The 27,621-nt window shown below is 43.6% G+C and overlaps 1 protein-coding gene across 7 annotated transcripts in view; it reads right to left on the bottom strand.

Annotated features, from left to right (window-relative positions):
* Positions 1-27,621, bottom strand: part of PDE4D (phosphodiesterase 4D) — a 925,196-nt gene that overhangs the window by 195,020 nt on the left and 702,555 nt on the right. For all 7 annotated transcript variants that reach the window (XM_083153306.1, XM_083153323.1, XM_083153297.1 and 4 more), the window contains one exon: positions 2,690-2,881. In XM_083153306.1, coding sequence (XP_083009432.1) covers positions 2,690-2,881 — 192 coding nt within the window. The remainder of the gene's footprint in view (positions 1-2,689; positions 2,882-27,621) is intronic.

The raw sequence follows: 27,621 nt of genomic DNA, 5'->3' as shown, positions 1-27,621 counted from the left end.
ATTTGTGCACAGATTTCCTTATATAAGCGGAATTTTAGATTGTAGTCACCTAGGTAGCGCCTGACGAAGCTCCTAGGCGAAGCGTACGCCGACTGTACACTTCGTGGCTTCACCCCCTGCTCCACCACCCCACTTTGAATGTATTTTGACCTGTTTCTCTCCTTAGCGGTATAGCAAGCGGCTTTCACATACATGAGTCTGCCCGGCAGACACACGCGGTGTGTGACGTCCACACTGCGACTATCTGTCTCCCGGCGAGCAGGCTGTCATTACGGTATCCACGCCGCCGCACAGTGTACTATCAATAGGCGGCACAGCAGTACGTGGATCGGGCTGCCGCATCTTAGGCAACCCGTGGCTATAATTTATATTACTACGCAAAACACTGGCTAGTGGAAACCACTTTGAAATATATGTGGGGACCACAGCTAATTATATAGCCAAAGTGTCATACACACTAATCCTTCCAGGCAGTCTATCGGCAAGATCGCTTGCTATGACCTTTTTGACCTGGTGATTATTGTAATCTGTGTTATAAATCTCAGCCAATTTTGATAGTACTACCTAGGTGACTACCATCTAAAATTCAGCTTATATAAGGAAATCTGTGCACAAATACATAAGACTGGTAATATTTGAGGTCCTAGATCAAAACAATACACTAATACATAATAAAGTTTATTATAAAACTCATATTGGACAGGGGGGTCCCACGTTGTGAGGATTTAATTATCCTTTTTATCTACATGTCCATGTATGTATGTGTGTATATGTATTGTGTCTTTTATTTCGCTTAATTTTACTAAGTATCAATTAAAAGTTACATTTTATTCTTCTTCTCTTTGGTGCACCACATAGAGACATTCTCCAGTTGTTTTTTGTCTCTTCAAAAACCATCATTTTTTGCTCTAAAAACCTGTGTCCAGTGGTAGCACACCCTTGTTGTAATGACATACCATATATACTCAAGTATAAGCCAACTTTTTCAGAACATTTTTTATGCTGAAAAAGCCCCCCTCGGCTTATACTAAGGTGAGCGTCCCACTTGAGTCAATAAGTTTTCCCAATTTTTTTGTTGTAAAATTAGGTGCCTCGGCTTATAATCGGGTCGACTTATACTCGAGTATATACGGTATGTTCCTTAAAATTACAAAAATGTAAGGGGTCACCTAAATTCTATTAAACTCTTACTGTCCTGTTCGATTAACACCCCCCTTTTTGTGTGTTAAAAAAAATACATGCCAACCATAGGTTGCCCCTAGCTAGAGGGAGGCCCAGGGGTACTGACCCCTCTCGCCCCTGCTTTAATCCGGATAGCCATGGTGAGCCATGGCTCACCAAGGCCTATTGTTCTCAGCTGCACTACAATACATAGAACAATACAGTCGGATCGCTCTATCTGTACAATACCATGAGCCCCTGATATAGAGCACCAATCAGTCTTCAAGTCAATTACATTTTTACAATACTGGGGGTGATGCGAGCAGGGTGGCGAATCCGGGAGACCAAGTACAATAAGCTGCACCAAGCCTCCTATCAGGACTAGAATTAACTGGTATAAAGGGCTGGGATATTCAGGAGTGTTAATTTATCCTCAAAACAGTAGAGAGTACAGAACCATCCCTCCTAACACTTTCAGAACATTGCCACAACATACTAATGACTGGCATTAAGGTGTAGTGTAGACACAGCACACTGGGTGTTTTCTGAACTCTAATAAATATTTACATTGTCATGTATCATTTTGCTTATCTGCATATATCCCCTGCTGTGTAGCTTAGCGCAACCAGCAAAAAGAATATATTGATCGATATATCACACTTCCCCCGCCCTGGGCTCAGATCTGTCACCTCATAAACATGGTGGTGCCAATAAGAGTCATATCCCTGCAGTCTAAAGGTGCCTGTACACCTCATACATATGATACAGTGTTTGTAAAAAGACGGCATACGGCAGGCAGATGCTGAGATATCACATGTGAGATTGCATGGAATACCTCAGCTACGTGTATGGGGGCCTTAAGCAAACATAGGGATTTCCGGTACTTATGTATTATCTGGGCTCCCATGTTAAATGCACCCCATTTTTTCATACCCCTACTATCCAACTACGCATGGAGTTGATTTTATATAGTGTGGCGAGCGCAGCGAGCCACCGCGCCCGAAGCGTGGCGAGCGCAGCGAGCCCCGCAAGGGGACGCGGTCTCATAAGAAAAACGGGAGCCCAGATATTACATAAGTACCGGATTTCCCAATCAGACGTACAGTGTACAGTAATGTAGCTCTGTAGGAGTGGCCTCGTGTCAGGGCGTGGCTTTGCATGAGGGGCGTGGCCGCACATGTCAGGCCCCTTTTGTCGTCACTCCGGGGTCCGAGAGATGTGGGCTGCCCCGACAAACCTGTGGCTTTCCAGATGTTGTGAAACTACACAGGTCTGGCCTGTATACCAGTGCTCAAATACAGACTACACTGTGCTAGAAGCACCACAGCAGATAGTGACTCCCCAGGCAGGGAAAGGAACCGCATGGGTTATGAAAGGTACAAGGTGCTAGAATGAACAGTAGTGAATTGCCTCAGCTTTAGTGGCTGCAGACAAATCTGATAATAATGTAAATGGACTGTATCCATTATATTGCCCCAGGTGCAGGCTACATACATCAGGACAGCAGTAAGTATGAAAAGAGACTCACATGTCACTAGCGATGGAGGAGTTCCTAGACATGGACTTTGGGGAGAGGTCATAGTCACTGTCTGACCTGTACAGGAAGGATTCCCTTCGTTGACTGTGGACAAAATTGGCTTGTAAAATCAGCCCCGACCCGGGGCTTGTCATGGGATCCAAGGGACTCCGTCCCGATGAGGTGCCATTGTCCACATCAAAGCTGTAAGGAGACATAAAAACACTGGTAAATAAAGAGTCATTGTTGAAAAATAATAGAGAGCTAGTTTATATGTGTACAAAGTCTCTAGACATGGGACTTATCCCCTTGACATCTGTTTTAACCCATTATTTTAGATTGCTGTTCCCATCATTCATATGATCGCTTATGGGATGTTGGGAAAAAGGGAAATGACAAACCTACAGCAAGTGTTATAGTTTAACATGTATTTGAAAGATAAAGGATGACCATTATAATGATTGTACAGAAAACTAATACGATGGCAAACATATTTTAATATAAATATTACTATTATTACTGCTATATACTATAGTACTAAGGGGAAAACTCAATTAGCTGCAGTAATTTACCACAGCGAATTGATTCACCAGGGGCTATTCAATTAGTCGTGATAATTGGAATTTATTGGGGATCATGCTTTATGTGCCTCAGGCATATTTATTCATTATTTATTACCAGTTATTTATATAGTGCGCACATTCCGCAGCACTTTACACAGAACATTCACATCAGTCCCTGCCCCAGTGGAGCTTACAATCTATGTTCCCTACCACATGTACACGCACACAGACATTCTAGGGTTTATTGTGTTGGGAGCCAAGTACAGTATATTTTTGGATTGTGGGAGGAAACCTGAGTACCCGGAGGAAACCCACGCAAGTACAAGGATAATATACAAACTCTGCACAGTTAGGGCCACGGTGGGAATAGAACCCATGACCTCAGTGCTGTGAGGCAGTAATGCTAGCCATTACACCATCCGTGCTGCCCCGATAAAGCCTATTCCCCAATAGAATCGAATTTGTTGCTATGGGCAACATCTCATCTTCAACAGAACTCCTATCTTAGTAAATTAACCCATTGGGATCCAGACACTTATCCCAGTTCCCATGTTTTGTGGCCAAATTTCTCCCAACCCTCGACCAGGAGAAAAATGAATACCCCCTAAGTTAATACACCCTAAGTGTTACTAGATGTAATTAAATACTAACGATTATTATTATTATCATCATTTATTTATATGGTGCCACAAGGGTTCCGTAGCGCCTGACAATACATAGATGAGCAAAAGAACAAAACAAAACATAGATTTACAGTACAAATGCACATTAGGACAAGTACATGGTAAATCAAAGACCGTTGCAGCAGCGGACACTGACGCAATTATAACGGTGGCAGAGATAAATTCTTAGTAAAGCACGAGAGGGCCCTGCCCTTTAGTGCTTACATACACATAGCGCGGGGTCCCTCCGTTATGTTGTGACATGATATACGCGTATTTGTAGGCATGAACAACGGTTGCAGGATTGGAAGAGCTGGGCTTATGGGAAGCAATCCTTGTCTCTGCAGATGGGTGCACATAAGGGTACTCCCGGTTATATGGAGATCACTGCTAACTTGAAACTTATAGCCCCCATCATAACTAGTGGAGTGGGCCTGAACACAAGTAGGCTGGAGCCTATATTACCTGCAAGGGGGCATGCCAGACTGAGGGATGGACCCTATTAGCCGCGGAACTGGCCACACTGTGCGGCGGATGGAATTCCCATTAAAGTGCTCGCTGTCCCATAGGGTTGCGAGCAATTTAAAGTGAATTCGGGCCTGTGAAGGGGACAAGATCGGGTTAAATCGAGTGTCGTTGCAGGCGTTTAAACATGTTGGAACGGCACAGCGCACGCGTCACAAATAATAGGATTGGCCCCTGAGTGTGAGGGCCTGATTGGTGGGCTGCGTGTGTTCAGACTCCAGTGAGCGGGTTAATGCCATCCCACCGAACGCACCCACCCTGTTTGAGCACATGTGCAGGGCTGCGTACAGATAAGCATCTGTTTGCTAGCGCCCGCACAGAGAAGAAATCCTTTGATGGTAATTTACCATCGAAGGATTTCTCCTTCTCTGCCTGGCGCTCACAGTGACCCAGGAGTCACCCTGCAGCTGCTTGTATGGACGCGAAATAGGGGCTGGCACTGACGAGGTTTATCTCAGGGTTGCCTACCTTGAGATAAGCAGGGTAAACAAAAAAATCAGGTCCCCCTCCCAGCCACTTGGAAAGATGGGCAACCCTCCCGGATACCAGTGCCATTCCCCCCCCCCCCCCCCCGCGGCAGTGTTAATTACGGGCGATTTGCAGCTTTCGAGGGGGGGGCTAAATATGCAAATTGTGTCATTTAGCACCACCCCCTCCTTAATTAAGCCTTCAGGGGGCCCGGACACTTTAGAAAGGGGGCCCCCCCAACTTGTCATTACTGGCCGCAAACTGCATGGGAGAATATTACACTGTTAAAACACAGAGTAAAATCAGTATAAACTTGGTCAATGGTCAACTGCAGGGGAAGGGGATTAATATAAACCACACACACACACACACACATATATATATACCACATGAAAAGCCTCTGTCTGTCCCTCTGTACCTTACTCCATTACTCTGTAGGAGCCCTGACAGGCTCAGCACTGCCTCTGATTAAATGCCCTTCCATGATGAGGCCGCTGCTGCTGCTGTCCTCCATGGGGCTGAGAAGCATATGATGAGCTCTACCAAGCAGAGCTCAGCACAAGCCTCTCAGCCTCTGACATTTTGTGCAAAGTGTTGTGGGACTTAGTCAACTCCCAGTAATGCACTGCACACTTGCAGTCAGTGTGCCTTGACTACTGATGCTCACCACCATTAATCATTGTCACATTGGCAGATAGGTGAAGCTGCAGCACTACCCCACTCCCACTTTTTTTTTTAAATACATGCCAACCACAGGGGCCCCCTAGATAGAGGAGGGCCCAGGGGTACTAACCCCCTGTTCCCCCATTATAATCCAGCCCTGCCCCTCCTCGAAGACACGCAAATTGCAGGATTTGCAGTACTGAAGGAGGGGCTTGATGACGTCTACATCATCTACAGTGCTGCTGACAGTCTCCCGGAGAGGAAAATGTAAAAATAGGCAACCTCTTTTATGTTATGTGCAGTACGTAAGATCTCTGGCTCGGAACCAATGTACACGGGACCGCGCATCGGATCGGATCAGATGTCAAACACATCCGATTTGGTCCGAGTCTTGGGATCGGTCAAAATGCCCCAAATCGGACTAGTGTATGGGGGCCTTAAGGTGGTTTCTTGGTCTCCTGAGATCTTGGCGAGTGTACACTGACTCCATATATCCCTACTGGAGCATGCTTAACCTTTCATTGTACTCTGACACATCGTCCTGCCAAGTAGATACAGTAATGTAGTGAAACCCTGGCATGTTCTCACTGGTACAGCAAACCGACCAGACTGCATTCTGCCTATTTACAGGACACAAAAACGACATATCCATTATACTATGTAATTCTGCTGTATAATCTAGCCAGATACAATGTTATGAGGTTTCCCTAGCCCCGGCCAAGTTTTAGATTATTCTCAGAGTATTAAGACACGGACAGCTTTCCAAAACATTCATTAGTCATTACCATCATCCACAAACTGGTAATACCGCCCTCAGTCGTGCGACACATCCTGCTCAGACACGCTCCGTGTAACTGAGGCTATTCCAGTGCACCGCAGAGTGCAGCCGCTGCTACTAAAGCCGTCTGGCTGCTCTGGTGTCAGGTGAAAGTTACATAAACGTACAGTAAGCTCCGAAGTGTACAATTGTTTTACATGGTGTGATTATGAGACACACTGATAGGTGTTCACAGGCACAAATGGTGAGTGTGTGCATACAGCGCAGGTCCAGGTGTAAATGTAGGCATTTTTGGTAGGAAAATGGCTGGATCTGTGTTTCGGTGAAATATGGCGTTTCAGGACACGTATTGGGGGTTATTCAGATTCAATCGGTCTCCCGCGCCTTCAAATTCCCCTGATGCCACACCCCCCCTCCCCTTCCTGTACAAACCCCACAGCGACTGTGATAGTTGCTGAAGGCACTCATAATGCGGCCCTGCACATGCGCAGAGCCCCACAATCGGTCCCTGGTGTGGATACGCCGGGGACAGATGGATCCTGAATAAGGCCCAGGGCATGTACCAGCATGTACCTTGCTGTACCTTCCATATCTGAGGACAAATAGTCGGTACGCTACTCTCCTGCAATAACTATTGTAGGGCCCAGGAATCTTACCTGGTTATATTCATTACACTGACGGATATACTGTACAATTATTCAGGAAGTTATTGTGACTGACAGTATTAGAAATATGACTACAGCTTGTCCAAGAAACCTTTTTTTTTAAATACTAATTATTTTTTATTGAATCTCCGCACTGAATACAGCTGACATAACACATCATAACAGGAACATGTCTCAAATCCGGGAATGAAACATATGGCAAATAAACAAACCAAACAAAACACACACTGAACCTTATGCTGACTACACACGGTGAGATTTGTCATTAGATTTTGACTATATAGTCAAAATCGCACGCAGATTGCACAGGTTTTTTTACCTTGCGATCCTGATGCGCGCTCCCGGGACAGCACAAATCGAATCCCAGATAGACAGGGCAGCAATGACTATATAGTGCAGATCTAATGTAGATTGCATGAATTGTATGTAAATAGTACAGTTAGCAAAGATTGCATATCAGTCGAATCTTAAGGGAATCTCACCGTGTGTAATACAGAAGCCATGACAGATGAATACCATGGTAATAAACACATAAATCATAACATAAGTAGTCAAGAAGCACTACAAGGAAAAGAAAGAGAGGCCTCAAATCCAGGAGATAAGGCAGTGCTGCCATTGAGTAACGATAGGAGGCCATAAGCCATTTGCAACCTTAACATTGGGAAGCAACCTAGTGGTCAATGGGATGTGGTCATTTGGTCTACAGCAGTGGTAGCCAACCCTAGCCCTCGAGAGCTACCAACAGTTCACATTTTCCAGACAACCTAGCTGCTGCACAGCTGCACTCATTAATCACTGACACATTTTAAAAGATACACAGATGGAGCTAATTAGCTCACTTGTGATTCTGTGAGGAGACCTGCAAAACATGCACTGTTGGTAGCTCTCGAGGACTAGGGTTGGCTACCCCAGGTCTACAGCATTAGGTCGACACGGGAAAAGGTCGACATAGCAAAAGGTCGACATGGTTCTAGGTCGACAGGTCATTAGTTTGACAGGTCATTAGTCCGACAGGTAATTAGGTCGACATTGTCTAGTTCAACAGTCAAAAGGTCGACATGGGGTTTTTCACTGTTTTTTGAGCCGACATGTGCTGACAGGCAGTATTTCATGCCCTACCATCCAATAGGACGTGGTGGTAGGGCATGCCAGATTCATTCTGACCAGTCGATAGTTTATCACACTTCAATTCGCATCCACATTATAAAGTATACAACTCGCAAAATGTTTTGTTTTTTTTTCAAACGTTACCAAAAAAATCTCAAAACAAATAGACCCATTTCAACATGTTAAGTTTGTCAGAACCATGCACAGACCAGTGCGATCTGTGCATGGTTCTGTCCCAAAAAAATTGTAAAAGTAAAAAAAAAAAATGGCATGGGGTCCCCCCTCCTGAGAATAACCACCCCCGGGCTCACAGAACCGGCCCTGGTTTTAGAAATTCAGAGGTAAAAACCATAGGGGATCGCCAGGGTTTCTAAAAGCAGCACGAGGCTCAAGGGCTGGTCCTGGTTCTCAAAATACGGGGGGGCAAAATGAATAGGGGTCCGCCCGTATTTTGGCAACCAGCACCGGGCCCAAACAGCCAACAGGGTAATGTCACAGCCGGGGGAAACTTTTTATGCAAGTTCCCCCAGCCAAAGCATTCATCCCCATGGCTGGTCATCCCAGACAGGGACCCTGGAGGAGTGGGGACCCCCCCCCCAATAAAGGGGTCCCCCCACTCCAGAGTTAGCTCTGCCCAGGCTGAAGCCCGAGGCTGTGGGCACCGGGCTGATCAATGGTTAAGATTAGATGAAACTATTGTAGAATGTTGTGGAACTACAAGTCCCAGCAAGCCTGCACCGCATGCAGGGACTTGGAGAACCACAAGTCGCAGCATGCGGGGCATTAAAGGGCCTGCTGGATCTTGTAGTTCCACAACATGACAAATGGTGAAATAAAACACACACACACACACACACACACACGAACAGTATAACTTTATTAAATACTACATTCATTCACACATACATTACTTATGGATTCCCTTGAAGGCCTGTCCTCTTCTCCAAGTAGAATCCAAACAAGTACAAGTTGAGGGAAATTACACTCACCACACGCTTCCCAAATCGATGCATGCCTTCTCTGCCTGGCAGTACCCCTGTGAGAGAAGCCCAAAGGAGAGAAGCCCAAAGGAGCAACAAATGTAAACAATTATTTGGGCTTCTCTCACAGGGGGGCGAAGGCATACATCCATCCGGGAGGCGTGTGGTTAGTATACTTTCCCTCAACAGGTTTGTATTCTACATGGAGAAGAAGAAACAGGTGAGAAAAAGGGTAAAAAGACAGAACTACCCGGACATGGAAGAAACATAAACAAAAAACATTAAGTGGAGGGAGAAAGGACTAAAACGGAATCTGCTCACAACCTGCATACGATCCAATCACGATCGGTACCCAGTTGAAGGGATCATTTTCAAATCCTGACTGCAGCAGGTAGGATCTGAGAAACGACCAGCAGTGATGCGCATCGGATTGGAATCGGGTCGAAAACATGCCAAAACATGCCCAATTTACATACGATTGTATTTGGGGAACTGAGGCCAAATCGTTCTGGTGTGTACACAGCAATACTCTGCAAAGTCACAAAGCCGACAACCCTTTTAACCTGTAAATGTTCATGCGACAAAGCCAAACAAACAAATATGTATAGCGCAAACAAACAGCAACAACAAGCAAAGCATACAAATTTGTATAATTAATAAAGTAAAATAATAAATGTATAGAGAAGAGGGGCCAAATACTGTGCAATCAATAACTAATCAATAACTAAGTAATTAAAAAAAAAACCAATGTCAACACATTATAACTAGTATATTTCATAAGGTAAGAATGAAATAAATAAATAAATGTTCTATATATATATATATATATATATATATATATATATATATATATATATATATATATATATATATATATATATATATATATATATAGAAACAACAAGAATAGAAGGTGCGCTCCATGGTGCAGGTACATTTTTTTATTTTTTGGAGATAGACAAATAAACTCCACACGAATTTAAAAACACACAGACTCGTACCATGTACAAGCACGCTGTGGGCTGGATACCACATGAGATGTTACAATAACCACAGGCAATGCTGCTCCACGAGTGAGCCTCTAGCATAAGGACTCCTACCGGAACCACTGACGCTGGATTGCGCCGTATGATCTCGAGGACGCCAAAGCCAGAGGGACGGAACGAGGAGAGAAGCCGGGACGTTCAAGCAGGACGGGTGTCACAGGCCTGTGACACCCGTCCTGCTTGAACGTCCCGGCTTCTCTCCTCGTTCCGTCCCTCTGGCTTTGGCGTCCTCGAGATCATACGGCGCAATCCAGCGTCAGTGGTTCCGGTAGGAGTCCTTATGCTAGAGGCTCACTCGTGGAGCAGCATTGCCTGTGGTTATTGTAACATCTCATGTGGTATCCAGCCCACAGCGTGCTTGTACATGGTACGAGTCTGTGTGTTTTTAAATTCGTGTGGAGTTTATTTGTCTATCTCCAAAAAATAAAAAAATTTACCTGCACCATGGAGCGCACCTTCTATTCTTGTTGTTTCTAGATCACCCCATCCCGACCCTGGATGATAATATATTGGAAGGAAGCTGCAGTCCGTTATTCTGTTGGACTTTGGTGATTTAACCCTCTGATCAAGAGACTGGTTCTAATTTACTGCTGGACATTTGGCGCTTTTATACACCTTCTTTATTTTCGAATATATATATATATATATATATATATATATATATGTTTTATGTTTCATGGATGCCATAAGCACCCCAGGATTATGTCTGCATTTATACCAAAAAGTTTTTTTAAAAAAATTGTTTTTTCTTTTAGCGATCATTGTTTACTTGTTTCTCTTTTATATCGAATTTGTCAGCTAATAAAAATTTTTTTTTATATTTATAAACCAGCTTTTTATATATTTATATAGATTCTAGCTCTTTTACAATAATTAGTCGCCGATATCTTTATACATTACTTTTAATATATATATATATATATATATATATATATATATATATATATATATATATATATATATATTTTATGTTTCATGGATGCCATAAGCACCCCAGGATTATGTCTGCAGGAGCACATATAAGTAAAGAGGGTCCCATACAGTACATGGTAAGTGCATACTTGCCTACTTTTGAAAACTAGTTTCAGGGAGATTATAGTTGGCAGTAGAATTTTGCAAAGCGCCCCATTGAGGGGGTATGTCATGCTCCTCCCAAAGGGCGTGTCTATCTCCATATATGTAGAGATTGTGTAAAGAGATTGTGAACGTGGCACCTAGAAGCGTGGGTGTGTACTGCTACATCTGAGGGGATTTTTTTTAAATGACTTATATCCAAATGTTGATGAGCCCCAAAGCAGTTAGTAAGAGATACTATACTTGGTAAAGTGCTGGGAAATGGTGCTGATGGTTCAATGTAAATGTATCTGTCTCTCATTCCTTTTCCCAACAAAATGTAAGAGTGTAATGCAGAATACAGGAGGGTAGGCAGCTATGGGGAAGTGCCACCTCCTTGCATTGTATCCTTTGTCACAGGCTGATTGGCTGAATGAGCACTTGCAGCATTCACATTGTGATATTGGGCCTAATTCAACCCTGATCACTGTGCTGCTAATTCTCGGAGCCCAGTGATCAGATATACACCGCCCCGCCATCGCGTTTCAGCACTCGGTAAGCAGCAATTTTCGGTGCGTACTGAGCCAACTTGAATTACCCCACTGCACACAAATAAGTGACTGCAGCCATACATTTGCCTTTATTGTGCAATGTGTGCAACCATAGTCACTGCATATTGGTGAGCAAGCCTGGCAGTGTCCTATACTGCACATGAGTAGGGAATTAAAGTCACCTTATAATACTAGTACAGGGAAATTCCTTTAAAGCTAGTTAATGTCAGACACTTTACACAACTGATATAACAGTATTGACAGTGATGCCGCTTCCATTGAAACAAATTTCCAGCAGCAGGAAAGCGGGCAAGGTAACGAGAGTTGGGATCTTTAATGTTCATGGGATGAGACGTATAACCTGTGTAATAAGGCTTCAGACCAGTGGCATAAACTAGTTCAATGCTATCTTCTACTTGTTCCAGGCCTAATCCCTGTGACAGCACAGAAGTAATGTAGTGCGTATGACCGTATGTGGTATGAGACTGGCGTCTTTGTGCACACTGTTTCATTGTCACTGACCTACACAATGCTCATTAATACGTAGCTGGATGTCAGCAAACACCAGCAAAACAACAAGCCAAAGACGGCATTTATCCAGCAATTAATTGTCTGCTCAGTTGCTTGATTTGGGAGGGGGGGAGAGCTTTAACAAACAGACTATGGCAGTGAACACTTCCCAAGTATTTACTTTACAACTCTGATCTGAAAGGGCTGTAATCACACTGTTTACATTTATGAGACTCAGGGCCCACTGTAGCGTGTCAGACAGACACATTAAGGAGAGAGAGGGCGTCATCAGTGATGTCATCTCCCAGAGGGTAATAGTAATACTCTGCCAGGGCATGCCGAGAGATGTCCTTTCACAACAGCTGGTGAGGATGGCCAGGCCTGAGTAAAATATCTGCTTATTGACCATTGTACCAGTCCTGAGTAGGGATGTTCACCGGCCACTTTTCGGGTTTTGGGTTCTAATTACCTTGAGGTTTTGGGTTCTAATGGGTTTTGGCAAAACACCTCCTAAGTGTTTTGTGTTTGGATTTTTTGGGTTCTGATTTTTTTTCTTAAAAAAGCATAAAAACTGCTAAAATCGCAGAATTTGGGTGGGTTTTTTTGCTCCTACGCTATATTAACCTCAATGACATTCATTTCCACTCATTTCCAGTCTATTCTGAACACCTAACACCTCACAATATTGTTTTTAGGGCAAAAGGTTGCACCGAGGTAGCTGGATAACTATGCTAAGCCACACAAGTGTGCGGCACAAACACGTGGCTCATGTAAGAGTGGCACTGCAGCGGTAGATATGGCAGTACTAGGCACCAGACAGGTAGATATGGCAGTACTAGGCACCAGACAGGTAGATAAGACAGTACTAGGCACAAGACAGGTAGATACGTCAGCAATACTAGTATTGTGCACCAGCAGAATTTATAATAATTAATTTTATTATAAGGTACTGCTTGGCAGTGGCACACGTCAGTGCACCAGCAGCATGGAATTATTTTTTACAGTCCCTCACAGCACAAGTATTATTTTTTTATTTATTAAATTAGATATAGCAGCCTAGTATGTACTTGTACTACTAGGTAGGTACACTTAGGCAGTAACACTGCCAGTGGCAACAGTGGACTGAGTAAATAATACTGGCAACCTCTATTCACAGTATTCAGTGCAGGCAGGCAGCACCAGTGGACTATATATAATTCAATTAATTATTAATAATATAGCAGCCTAGTAGGTAGAGAAAAAAAACTACTAGGTACTAGGTAGGTAGGCAGGCAGCAGCACTGCCAGTGGTCACCACAAAGGTAGTTATTATATTACACACCACCAGTAGCTTTATGCAGTGCACCAGCAGAATTTATATAATAATTAATTTTCTTACTAGGACGGTACTGCTTGGCAGTGGCACTCAGTGGCACACGTCAGTGCACCAGCAGCATGTAATTATTTTTTACATTCCTACACAGCACAAGTATTATTTTTTAATTAAATTAGATATAGCAGCCTAGTATGTAGTACTAGGTAGGTACACTAGGTAGGCAGTAGCACTGCCAGTGGCAACAGTGGACTGAGTAACTAAATAATACTGGCAGATTCAGTGCAGGCAGCACCAGTTGACTATATATATAATATAATTAATTAATTATTAATATATAATATAATATTACAGGCACAGCACAGCACCAGAGGTAGGCCCCAGCACAGAGGAGATAGTAGTACTACAGGTACACAGTTAGACTGTTCTCCTAAGCAGAGAGGAGAACAGAGTACACAGCAGCACTGAGGGAGACAGCCCCAGCGAATAAAATAATTAATTACAGCACAGCACACCAGAGGTAGACCGCACAGAGGAGACAGTAGTACTACAAGTACACAGTTAGACTACACAGCAGCACTGAGAGACAGACCCCAGCGAATGAAAAATATTGCGTTCAAGCTCAAGGTCAAGCCCCAGCAGCAGCACCAACACACCCTCTCCCAACCCACTACTAAACTGGAGTGAAGATGACGGGCGCAGCAGCCGCTTTTAAAGCCTCGCGAAATCCGGCGCCGGGAGATGACGTTCTGACCACGAGGACGGACCCGAGTCAGGCGGGAATCTCCGAGCGCTGCTCGGAACCGGGCTCGGAATGATGACGTCCGTGGGGGCTCGGATCTCCGGAATCCGAGTCTGCACATCTCTAGTCCTGAGCAGGTGTGACTGGTGTTCAAATCCAAAGCTGGGTATACACTAGTAGCTATATCTGCAGAAGGATCTGGCAAAGTGTGCTCCATACACTCTGCCCGTTCCGTTAGGTCTGACGTCACAAAAAAAGGTGGGCGCATCTGCATACATCCGCCCATTAAGCTGTCAATCACAGGCGGCTGTACTGGCGGTCGGTGGATCGCCTGTACAAACTGAATGATGCACAGCCGACGCCATAGATCTGTGAAAGATACCGGTCACAGATAAATCGCCGGTACATACTGGCCGATGGTCTATCCGTATATGAGCCGTTCAATCAAATGGCCTATATATCGGCTAGTGTGTACGCACCTTAAGTGCAACGCACCAATCACATGTGTTATTGCTTCTGGCTAATAGTTATGTAAAGTTCCAAGCACCCTGAGTTATAAAGTCAGGGTAGTGATAAGCACTTAGCGGAATGAGGACAGTGCAATGGGTTAATAACAGCAGAAACTGTCTCCAAACACATACAACAAGCACAGTAATATCACATCTGGAAACGTGATTACAGATGGTTCTCCTCAACGGAATCATAAATGTACGGCACATTTAAAATGGGTAAGAAATCTCACAAGCTTGTATTCCTGCAATCACAAAGTCGCACAGACAAATCTGTAATAGTCACATTTTACCAAGCGCAAAACGCAGCGATGGGGTTCCCGAGCTATAGAAATCAAAGAGAGGGTTTCTCTGGCGGCGCTTATTGGGAGAAGGCTACAATCTCTGATCTCAGTTATACCAGAGACGTTACTGCCAGAGACAATTCTTTTCCAGTATACATAAATAGAAAGAAAGGCACAAGCAGACACAGTAATAGTACTGCGATGTAACTGCCAGATCATTGTCAGCATCTGAACTAAGGCAAGATCTAAGCTGCACAACAGATGGGGAAGAATTGGCTAGTAGCACCTATAAAAGTTTCTTATATAGCGCAGCACATTTTGTTGCGCTTTTGAATTGGAAACAATAGTTATTAAACAAACTGGGTAGAAATAAACCGACATAGTGGTAGGAGGGCCCTGCTCGCAAGCTTACAATCTATAGGGATAATAGGAGAGGGATACATAAGGATAGGATTCCATAGCATGGCAGTCCCACCAGATTACAAGACAGTCCTGATGGGATACAATTAGATATAAATGCTACTGGAGGTTGTGTGGGGGTTCCGGAATATGATAAGCTTGCCTGAAGAGGTGAGTTTTAAGGTATAAGGTCAATAGGCTGCCAGCCCCCAATAGGTCGACACCATATGGTCGACATGACAATTTATTTTTATTTTTTCATACTTCATCCATGTGGCGTCCAATTGGGCACCTTTGCTCGCCATGCAGGGGTACTGAACTCTATAACTTGACACAACAAAATACAAAAAACACATGTTGACCATTTCCACATTGGCCCTATATCAACGATATGGGGTCAACTTAGACACTGGTGACCTAGACCAGGCCTGGTCAACCTGTGGCTCTCCAGCTGTTGTAAAACTACAAGTCCCAGCATGCCTTGCCACATATTTGCTATAAGATACATAGAAACATAGAAACATAGAATTTGACGGCAGATAAGAACCATTTGGCCCATCTAGTCTGCCCCTTTTTTACCCTTCAGGTAAACTCAACCCTTTTTAATCCTTATTTCTTTGTAAGGATATTCATATGCCTATCCCAAGCATGTTTAAATTGTTCTACTGTCTTAGCCTCTACCACCTCTGATGGGAGGCTATTCCACTTATCCACTACCCTTTCTGTGAAGTAATTCTTTCTAACATTTCCCCTGAACCTACCTCCCTCCAGTTTCAGTGCATGTCCTCGTGTTTTATTACTTGTTTTCCTTTGAAGAAAATTTCCCACCTGTACTATGTTAAAACCCTTGATATATTTGAAGATTTCTATCATGTCCCCCCTTTCCCTTCTCTGCTCCAAACTATACATGTTAAGATCTTTTAGTCTATCCAGGTAAGTTTTGTGATGTAGGCCATGAACCATTTTAGTTGCCCTTCTTTGTACACTCTCCAATGTATTTATATCCTTCTGAAGATATGGCCTCCAGAACTGGACACAGTATTCCAGATGAGGTCGTACCAATGACCTATAAAGTGGCATTATTACGTCTTTTTTTCTGCTACTGATTCCTCTCCCTATGCAACCAAGCATCTGACTAGCCTTCCTCATTGCTTTGTTACATTGCCTCCCTGCCTTTAAGTCACTTGAAATAGTGACTCCTAGATCTCTTTCCTCCTCAGTAGTTTCCATTATAGTACCCTTGATACTATATTGAGCCTTTGGGTTTTTGAGTCCCAAGTGCATAATTTTGCATTTTTTAGCATTAAACTGTAGTTGCCATTCTCTTGACCAATTCTCAAGTTTACTTAGATCATCAGTCATTTGATTTACCCCTCCTGGTGTGTCTACTCTGTTGCATATCTTTGTATCATCTGCAAAAAGGCATACTTTCCCTTCAATACCATTTGCAATGTCACTGACAAAGATATTAAAGAGCACTGGTCCAAGTACAGATCCCTGGGGTACTCCACTGGTAACATGTCCCTCCATAGAATGCACTCCATTTACGACAACTGTCTGTTTCCTATCCTGCAACCAGGTTCTTATCCATTTAATTGTTTTATAATCCAATCCCACACTTTCAAGTTTATTTAGCAGCCTGCGATGTGGGACAGTGTCAAATGCCTTACTAAAGTCTAGATATGCCACATCTACAGCCCCCCCTTCATCTAGTATTTTGGTCACGGAGTCAAAAAAGTCAATGAGACTTGTTTGGCATGATCTCCCTGCAGTAAAACCATGCTGTTTTGGATCCTGTAAGTTGTTTAATTTAAGATATTCCACTATTCTTTCTTTTAATAGTGTTTCCATTATTTTCCCTACTACTGATGTAAGGCTCACTGGTCTGTAGTTACTTGCTTCTTCTTTGCTTCCGCTTTTGTGCAGTGGAACTACATTTGCTTTTCTCCAGTCCTCTGGAACTGCACCTGTATCTAGTGACTGGTTGAATAAATCTGTTAATGGCGCTACCAACACATCTTTTAGTTCTTTTAGTATCCTTGGATGCACTCCGTCTGGCCCCATTGATTTATCCACTTTCAGTCTTGAAAGTTCTGTTAGGACTTTCTCCCTAGTAAATGTACCTCCATCTACCTTATTTTTATGAATGTCCTTGCAACTTAACTGTGGTCCCTTCCCTTCTCCTTCTATAGTGAATACAGAGCAAAAGTAATTATTTAGCTGATCTGCAATTGCCTTGTCTCCCTCCACCAAATTCTCAGTGTCTGTCCGCAGTCTTATTATTCCTCCATTTGATTTTCTCCTTTCATTTATATACTTAAAAAAAAGTTTTGTTTCCTTTATCTACCGACTGAGCCATTTTCTCCTCAGCTTGTGCCTTGGCACGCCTGATCACTTTCTTAGCCTCTTTGCGTCTGGCAAGATACACTTCTTTGTCATTATTATTTTGAGTCTGCTTGTATGTCCTAAAGGCCATCTTTTTTGCTTTTACACTAGTTGATACCTCTTTTGTAAACCACACTGGCTTCCTTTTCCTGGTACTTTTCTTAACCCTTTTGATACAAAGGTCCGTTGCCTTTAGTATTGCACTTTTTAATTTTCTCCACCTCTCCTGCACTCCTTTCAAGTTCGTCCAATGCGCTAATGAGTCGCTTAAACATCTCCCCATTTTTGCAAAGTCAGCCTTCCTAAAATCCAACACCTTAGTTTTTGTGTGACTGGAGTTGGACCCTGACTTGATACTAAACCATACTGCTTGATGATCACTGGATCCCAGGTTCTCACCCACATATATGTCTGATATCCTGTCACCATTTGTGAGTATTAAATCTAATATTGAGTCTTTGCGAGTAGGCTCCCTCACCAATTGCTTGAGAGAGGCTCCCTGTAGGGAATTTAGAAATTTGCCACTTGTAGATGATCTTGCAAAAGACTCCTCCCAATTCACATCAGGTAGATTAAAGTCTCCCATGATTATGACTTCTCCCTTTAAAGCCATTTTAGTGACATCAAGCAATAGGCTCCTGTCCAAATCCTGCCCCTGGCCTGGTGGCCTATAGATGACCCCAGTACGAATAATGTCCTTCTCCCCCATTTCTATGGTCACCCAAAGGGCCTCAGTTTTTTCTTCAATATTTTGTATTAAAGTAGCATTTATGTTTTTCTTTACATACATTGCTACCCCTCCTCCGATTCTTCCCATTCTGTCCTTCCTAAATAAATTGTATCCTGGTATAGCTACGTCCCATCCATGGTTCTCATTCCACCATGTCTCTGTGATAGCCACAATGTCTAGGTCATCCCTTGTCATTATTGCAATTAGATCAGGAATTTTGTCTCCTAGGCTTCTAGCATTTGCACACATAGTTTTAAACATTTTGCCTGTGCATCTGTTATTCCTAGCCATGTTCATACAGTACAAAATTGAAATCTAAAGTTGAAATTACCTGTTTGATGATGTTGTTCAATGTCTGTTTTTATTTTTTACTGTTCAGAAAAGCTGCAGGTCACTAATTCTAAGAATATAGTGAGTCTGTTCAGGTCAGGCTACACCTGAACACTAATGGCCAAATGGTCAAAGGAGATAATTTGCACTGTGTTTGAGTAGACATCAGGCAGAATGCAACACTAAACTATGCTTCACTGAACAACTTCACCAAACAAGTAATAACAATTACAAACAATTCATTAAATCAGAACTTTTCAAATCATAATAATTTGCACTGTGTTTGAGTAGACATCAGGCAGAATGCAACACTAAACTATGCTTCACTGAACAACTTCACCAAACAAGTAATAACAATTACAAACAATTCATTAAATCAGAACTTTTCAAATCATGATAATTTGCACTGTGTTTGAGTAGACATCAGGCAGAATGCAACACTAAACTATGCTTCACTGAACAACTTCACCAAACAAGTAATAACAATTACAAACAATTCATTAAATCAGAACTTTTCAAATCATACAAGAGTTTGCATAACACAGAAATAAAGAGAGCATATTGGAGATGAATTACATACTCTTGAGGTATCAATGCAGTCCATGTGTGTTTTTGTTGATTTGTAGTAGTTTGCCTTCAGTTTTCCTTCGGTGTAACGCAGGTATAACGCTTGTATTTATGACTCTGTTTTCCCACTTTAAAACGGTACAGGGCCACAGCCGTATGCAATGAGAACTAATATACTCTAACAATGCCTTCTTCCCAATTTCCAATAATTGGAAGAATCTACACCCTCAGTCCCCACCCCCTGCTATACAGAGCAATAAAAGTGGCTTACAAAAACAGTTCTGGCATTCCAGGATACTATATCTCTTTTAGAATAAAAAATACATGCCTCACTACACACAGGCAAGGTACTGTTGTTATTTACACAGATCAGATATTTGGTTGAATTTACCTATAAGACAATCCCACACACAAGGGATGCAATGTTCTGCAGTGAAGACACTTGCTTGCAAATGTACCCAATAGAGTTCAAAAGCATGTGGATGTTACAGCAGAGAGAGATAGTCTGCACGTATGCCTGTGACAAAGTTGAATTTACCTATAAGACAATCCCACACACAAGGGATGCAATGTTCTGCAGTGAAGACACTTGCTTGCAAATGTACCCAATAGAGTCCAAAAAGCTAAAACTGTGGCAAGGCATTCATTTATTTAACAGTTTCTTATATACTGTAGCGTACACATATTCCGCAGCGCTTTATATATAGTTGAACATTCACATCAGTCCCTGCCGTGGAGTTTACAATCTATATTCCCTACCACATGTACACGCACACACAGACATTCTAGGGTTCATTTTGTTGGGAGCCAATTAACCTACCAGTATATTTTTGGATTGTGGGAGGAAACAGGAGTACCCGGAGTAAACCCATGCAAGCACGGGGAGAACATACAAACTCTGCACAGTTAGGGCCATGGTGGGAATCGAACCCATGGGATGTGTAGTTTATCAACAGCTGGAGAGCCGCAGGTTGTCCAGGCCTGTCCTGGACCCTGTGACCTTTTATACCATAACCGAGTAAGCAATACCAGAAAGTCTTGCAATGACTATTACTACTTACAACTTACTCTCTCAGAACAAGAGCGGTCTAAAGCCCAGAAATGCAATATACAGTAGATGCCCAGCAATGCTGCCGACCATAGAAAATGAACACGAGACTTGGTACTGTACCTAACTATAATTGTCCACAATAATTAATAGACAAATCATTTGAGCCCCCAGATATCTGCTGATCAGTGACATGGTCCCAGATTACTTTTAATGAGGAGCTCTGTGACCTTGAGGACCTGCATGTACAAGTGACCTGATGATTGGAATCTCACACAGGCATACAGCGCTGGTGCCAGGTAACCAATGACCTGCATTATAATACACTACTCTATACACAAAAGGTAGTATTAAATACTGGGGCCGATTGGGACAACCATAGCAAATCACTAATGATGGTTATGGACTGCAGAATGGGTATGGGTCATTGGGTTGACCAAATTAAGGCTGACGTACATTGGGTCGACCACTAAAAGTCGACACAGAAAAAAAAGGTCAACATATCCTGTCGACATGGACACCGTATCCGTGCACCGCTGAGCTTGCCACGCTTGGCACACTATTATATTCTCCCTCCACGCCCTAGCGGGTGGCAGGGCATGAAATACTGCCTTCCTAATGTCAACCTATTGCTTGTGTTAACTTTTTGTCTGTGTCGACCATAGACAAGTCAAACTTTTGTCTGTGTCGACCTAAGGCTTGTCTACCTTCAGTGGTCGACCTAATTTATGTTGACCTTAACTGTGTCGACCTGGATTTTTTTGCGAATGGAAACGCATCCCAAGAAAAAATTCCAACCTGGGTTGGACCTGGGATGCTCCCAGGTTCAGGGGCAGTGGAAACCTGTACCCCGAGTCGATGTAACCTGGGTCCCGTTCACTGCAATGTAAAAGTTGCCCCTGGGAGATGCTCTCCTAGCGCCGCCCCCGGTCCAGTCTCCAGATGGCGTCACCTGCCCAGCATTATGCTGGGTTGGGAGACTAGTGGGAAAGGTTTTCAAGATGGGTCGCACCCGGGTACAAAATCCCTGGTGCAACCCGGCTTGTCTAGTGGAAAAAGGGTATATGAGAGTCTTTTGTAAATTTGTCTCCACTAGTTTAAGATCAGCACCTGAAGAATTGTGTTGAGTTATTTTGTGACCATACAAAACCCTACTCGGGTAAGAGCAACCAGGATCAAAACTGCTTCCAAAAGGATACTACAATAAAGGTAGAAGTTAGTAGATGTAAATGATAGGTAGTAGCTGGATTTGATACATCGTCCCTATATTTGACGTAGCTTACCACTATTAGGTATTTGTATTAACGTGTCCCTTCATAGCATCTCCAGCTTTTAAACTCCTGTTTCTAATCTGACCCTCTCGGGCACCCTTAGTCATGTATTCCCTTGTGTTGCGCATGTTCCAATCCTTACAGTACACACACACAGACATCACTTGTGTCTCAGTCTCCTAGATACGCTCTGTTATCAGTAAGGCAATGCCAACTACTGTACGTGACTTTCTCCAACCACAGCTGAAGGTGACATGATGGGAACCTACCAGTCATTGCTAAGGCTACATAAATATCAGGAATTCCATCTGTCACATGTAAATACTTTACCCGTTGGAGTGATGCCCGGGTGTAATTTCCTGAGATCTCACAGCACCATAAGCAGACACGTTGGGAAATGCACTGGGAAGATTTCCCAATATCAGTCAGAAGTTATTCTTCCCCTTGGGCCAATCACTACCAGCCAGATCACCCAAGTGAGGATCCAACTAGGGGCCAGAAGCGGGTGATCGGCTCCTGGTTAGAGTGAATGGATTGGCCCATTAGTATTATCAGTGTACCGCTTATAGCAAGTGTCTATAGCTATATGTAGGCAGTTACTATTTCCGTGTGCTGCTGTGAGTTGCCGGTGTTCATCTCTCTGTACTTCATATCATGGATCCGTCCCTCATATCCTAATAGGGTGATAAGCCTGGAAAGATCCCAACAACGCAGCAGTAATATAACTGGGTGCTGAGACCATCAGAAAATATAACTGTAATAATGTGAGTAAGTTAGTGTTCTGCCTGTGTACAGGTGATACAGGGAAACTCTACTCTCACTAGAACTCCGCTCCGGAGCACCAGTCTGCCCCCGCATTTCTGAAATCGGTAGGCAAGAGGCAGCATCTGCCACAGTCCCTGAGCACCGGTCCTGCCAGTGTCCATTCTGCACTATAACAGACTAGCTGTCCAACAAACTACTAATAGTCACTGTGTACTGTATGCTTAACTGACAACTGTATAATATATTTTTATATATATATATATACTTCTTTAGCCAGGATGCAGACAGCGGCACTCTTCTGGAATTTTAAAGTGCTTTATTTAGTGCTCCAACGTTTCGGGGTTCAAGCCCCCGTCTTCAAGGAGAAAAACAACAGTGATCACTGTTGTTTTTCTCCTTGAAGACGGGGGCTTGAACCCCGAAACGTTGGAGCACTAAATAAAGCACTTTAAAATTCCAGAAGAGTGCCGCTGTCTGCATCCTGGCTAAAGAAGTATATCAATTTACCCGGAGGGCACCCTGGACGTTGCACTCATATAAGGAGTGCCGGGCTGAACAGAATTTGTGTATATATATATATATATATATATATATATACACAAATGGAGCGCCTTTTATCCCTGCAGGGGCTGATGGTCACCAACCGCCAACACCCGCTGGAAGGGAATGCGTGCGCACGAGACGCATGCGCATCTCCTTCTAATGGAGCTCCCCCGGGTCCCGCCGCCGGTTCCCGACACCGTACTCCACCTCCCCGCTCCCCCCCTAACCCTGCCCGTCTCCCTGAAGCAGAGACGAGCAGGGTTCGTGTCCCAGCCTGAACGGTAACTGGGACGCTCATGCTTGTGGGACACTCGCGCATCCCAGTCATATGGAGCGCCATCTTGTCACCGGAGGCATTCTGGCGAGGCCTGGCGCTGGCTGAGAGGCGCTCCATCTGTATATGTCTAGTGTCTGTTTGTGTGTCTCCGAAACACTGCCATCTGTTTGTAGCAAGTGAACCTACATCTCTTTCTCTATCACACATGCACAAACACAGAGGCAATCACAAGGTAGCAGACTAGCATTTGTTCGAGCAGGCTTACTAGTATCTAAATAAATATATATATATATATATATATATATATATATATATATATACACAGTGGGAAAGAATATCCCTGCTCATCTTTCAGCTGCTAAATATTCTTTAAACCACCACCTACTGTACCAGCCATCCCTCACCTGAATGACTTCCCACCCTACTGCTGGACATGACATCCAAAATAAAAGCAATCGCTGGATATGTCCATGCACACCAGTAGCATCTGAGCCCAGCCTCAAAGTTGGGAGGTATGAAAAAGTACCAACCAATCAGCTCCTGTAATGTTTCAATCACAGCCTGTGACACGGTAGTTAGGGGCTGATTGGCTGTAAAGGGGCAGCATTCCTTGCTGTCTGCTCTATATAGAGCGCATGTAGAGGAACCTGGCAATGTGGGCTTGGTAACGTATATGTTGGACTGAAGACACCACAGGTGGTGCTCCTCCTTGCAGTTCCATAAAATGTAAATGTCATGCAAGTCCATTGTCGGAGATTACAGTAAGCCATTCAGAGCCTAAGATGACTGGCAGAACGGGGCTATAAAACCCATCTTCTGCTACTTTTATCTTTATGAATTATGGATAGACGGAACAGAAATGTTAGAAATATGTATATATTAAAAGAAACTGTAACATGACCTGTACGAAACTTAAGTACTGCGAGAGTCAAAAAGTATAACAGGTATTTGGTGACATGTATCATTCTCTTTCCTGGTCTGTGCCTATGATCTCATAGGCAGGTGATAATAACATAGCATAAAGGAAGCATCTGTCCCCAGCCAGCAAGTCTGGATGGTAGGAACGTTATTGTACACTGGCATTTAACAGACGGCCTAATCCACCATCACCATGTTATATACAGTCAGTGGAAACCTATATTAATAAATGTATTATGACTTGTTAAGAAAAACATTGTTAGGCTCCGTAGCTTGTACTAATGAGCTCGCTCCCCTGCACAGCGCCAGAGCGATCAGCACAGCCAGCTCATTCCTCTGCATTCCGCACAGCAGGGCCTACACAACAAGCATGATATACAGTATAGCAATACTCCCTCAATGCAAACGCCAGAGGTATTCACGTGCTGCCATCACACCTATAGAACTGTATTACAATCCTCACACTTGCTACGTGTTAATTGTGAGACTTGTGACAAACCACTACAACACCACTATCACACTACCTACAATAACTGCTAATGCGTGCAGCACATTTACACTATGTCCTGTATGTATTCCGTGCAGGGGCTGGCTGGCAACGTTCAGCCTGGGGGGGCAACACAAGCAAGTGGCCCACCACCATCGCCATAATTTCACCACCCTACCCTCTCCCTTCTCCTCTCTAGTATGCAGCAAGGATTAAACAATACAAACATACACCAGAAACGGGGACAGTGGGTGCGGAATGCGCCTTGCAAAAATGTACACTGTAATGCCCATTACACATAATGCCACACACCATAATGCCCATCAAACATAATGCCACACACCATAATGCCCATCAAACATTATGCCACACCATAATGCCCATTACACATGCCATACCATAATGCCCATTACACAAAATGCCACACACCATACTGCCCATTACACATAAAGCCAACACCGTAATTCCCATTAAACATAATGCCACACACCGTAATGCCAATTAAACATAGTGCCACACACCATAATGCCCATTACACATAATGCCAACACCATAATGCCCATTAAACATAATGCCAACACCATAATGTCTATTAAACATAATGCAAACAACGTAATGCCCAATAAACATAATACCACACACCGTATTGCCCATTACACATAATGCCAACGCCATAATGCCACACACCATAATGCCAATTAAACATAATGCCACACACCGTAATGCCCATTACATAACGCCAACAACGTAATGCCCAATAAACAAAAATGCCACACACCGTAATGCCCATTACACATAAAGCCAACAACGTAATGCCCAATAAACATAATACCGCACACCGTAATGCCCATTACACATAATGCCAACGCCATAATGCCACACACCGTAATGCCACACACCGTAATGCTCATTACACATAATGCCAACAACGTAATGCCCAATAAACATACTGCCACACACCGTCATGCCCATTACACATAATGATGCCTATTACATATTTTACCAAATAACTGCTGCTTACCTACATGCTCACTGTCAGACATAAGAATACCCACATTTATTTCTGCAAAACTAATGCAGCAAATTAAATATTTTACATTTGTAAGAGAACAAAACAAAAAATATTTCGACTGGCCCACTGCAGGGAGAGGACATTACAGCTGGGAACCACCACCCTGGCCGCAGAGCTGACACTTTTTAAATACTGTAAAAAATGACAGATGGAGTAATGGTTAGTATTTCGGACTCATGGGTTCGATTCGCACCATAGCCCTAACGGTGTGGAGTTTGTATATTCTCCCTGTGCTTGCGTGGGTTTGCACCGGGTACGACGGTTTCTTCCCATAATCCCAAAATATACTGGTAGGTTAATTGGCTACCGGCAAACAAATGAAGCCTACTGTGTGCATGTGGTTAGTGCATGTGGTTAGTGCAGACTCAATGGGCATATAGGCTATCTATAGGCCCCCATACACTATGCCATGGTACCGCACGCAGCCTCTCAAGTAATAACTCGGCAAATGCCCACTGGCGAGATGTCTGGATCACATATGATACATCGTTTGCGGTCCTTTTGGATACGTGTATCGTATGCGATTTCAGTCATGGCTGTGGGAAATGACAAATCCTCCCGGCGGAGTTAGATTTGGGTGGGGAGTGTGCAAGCTGAAATCTAAATTGCTGTATAAAAATAAAGCAGCCAGTATTTACCCTGCACAGAAACAATATAATTCACACAAATCTAACTCTCTCAGCACGTTACATCTGCCCCACCTGCAGTGCACATGGTTTAGCCCATTTTGAGATCAAATTTGTCCTGCAAACAGGACTGAATTATCTCCAGAGTGATCCGATTCTGTGTCCAGAGATACAGCTGATGTGCTGGGATGCAGTTATAATCCCGGCGTTCAAAATCCCGACCGCCGAAATCCCGACACTTTCTCTCTCTATGGGTGTCCACGAGAGGGAGGGGCTAGGTCAACAGTCAAATGGGCAACATGGGGTTTTTCACTGTTTTTTGAGCTGACATGTGCCGACAGGCGGTATTTCATGCTCTACCATCCACTAGGGCATGGTGGGAGAAAAAAATAGTGTGCCGAGCATAGCAAGGCACCGTGCCCGAAGCATTGCAAGCGAAGCGAGCGATGCGAGGGGATGCGGTGCACTTCAAACTGTGTCCATGTCAACTGTGACATCATTCGGGTCAAAAAACAGTGAAAAAACCCATGTCGACCTTCTGCTTGTGTCGACATAATGTCATGTCGACCTTGCTGCCTGTCGACCTACTGGTGTCGACCCAATGCTTGTCGACCTAGTTAGTGTAGACCAAACGATCCACTCATGGCAAAAATAGCCTAATTTGTGACATTACACACTTTTTACACACTTCCAATCATAACGTTGTCCATTCACTCCAGGATCGGTACAGAAATAGCTTACATTCTTGTGTGGCTTTTTCCCAGGCAGAAGAAACCAGAGCTGCATACTGTATGTGTACAGTCCTGCACAGGTGAGTGTGGTGTAGGGTTACCTGAATGACCATGCAGGGACTTGTGTGAGACAATTCAGGAGGGTGCGGTTACTGTAAAAGGGAGCGTGGTCATACTGACCCATAAGCATGTGTCTGGCAGATGGGGATCCAGAAGGAAGGTGCAAGTAGAGAGCTACCTGGAACACACACAACTTCCTAATTGGGCAGGGTGCACAAAGGTGGCAGTATAGTAACATGCATCCCTAATGCTCGGTTTGTTAAATAATAATAATAACCTTGAAAACAATGACAGTATATTTCTGGAACAGGTGATGC

The sequence above is a fragment of the Crinia signifera genome, chromosome 1, assembly GCF_055691185.1.
Source record: "Crinia signifera chromosome 1, ASM5569118v1, whole genome shotgun sequence".
Classification (NCBI taxonomy): Eukaryota; Metazoa; Chordata; class Amphibia; order Anura; family Myobatrachidae; genus Crinia; species Crinia signifera.
The sequence above is the reverse complement of the archived record's forward strand: the minus strand, read 5'-3'. Positions and strand labels throughout refer to the sequence as shown.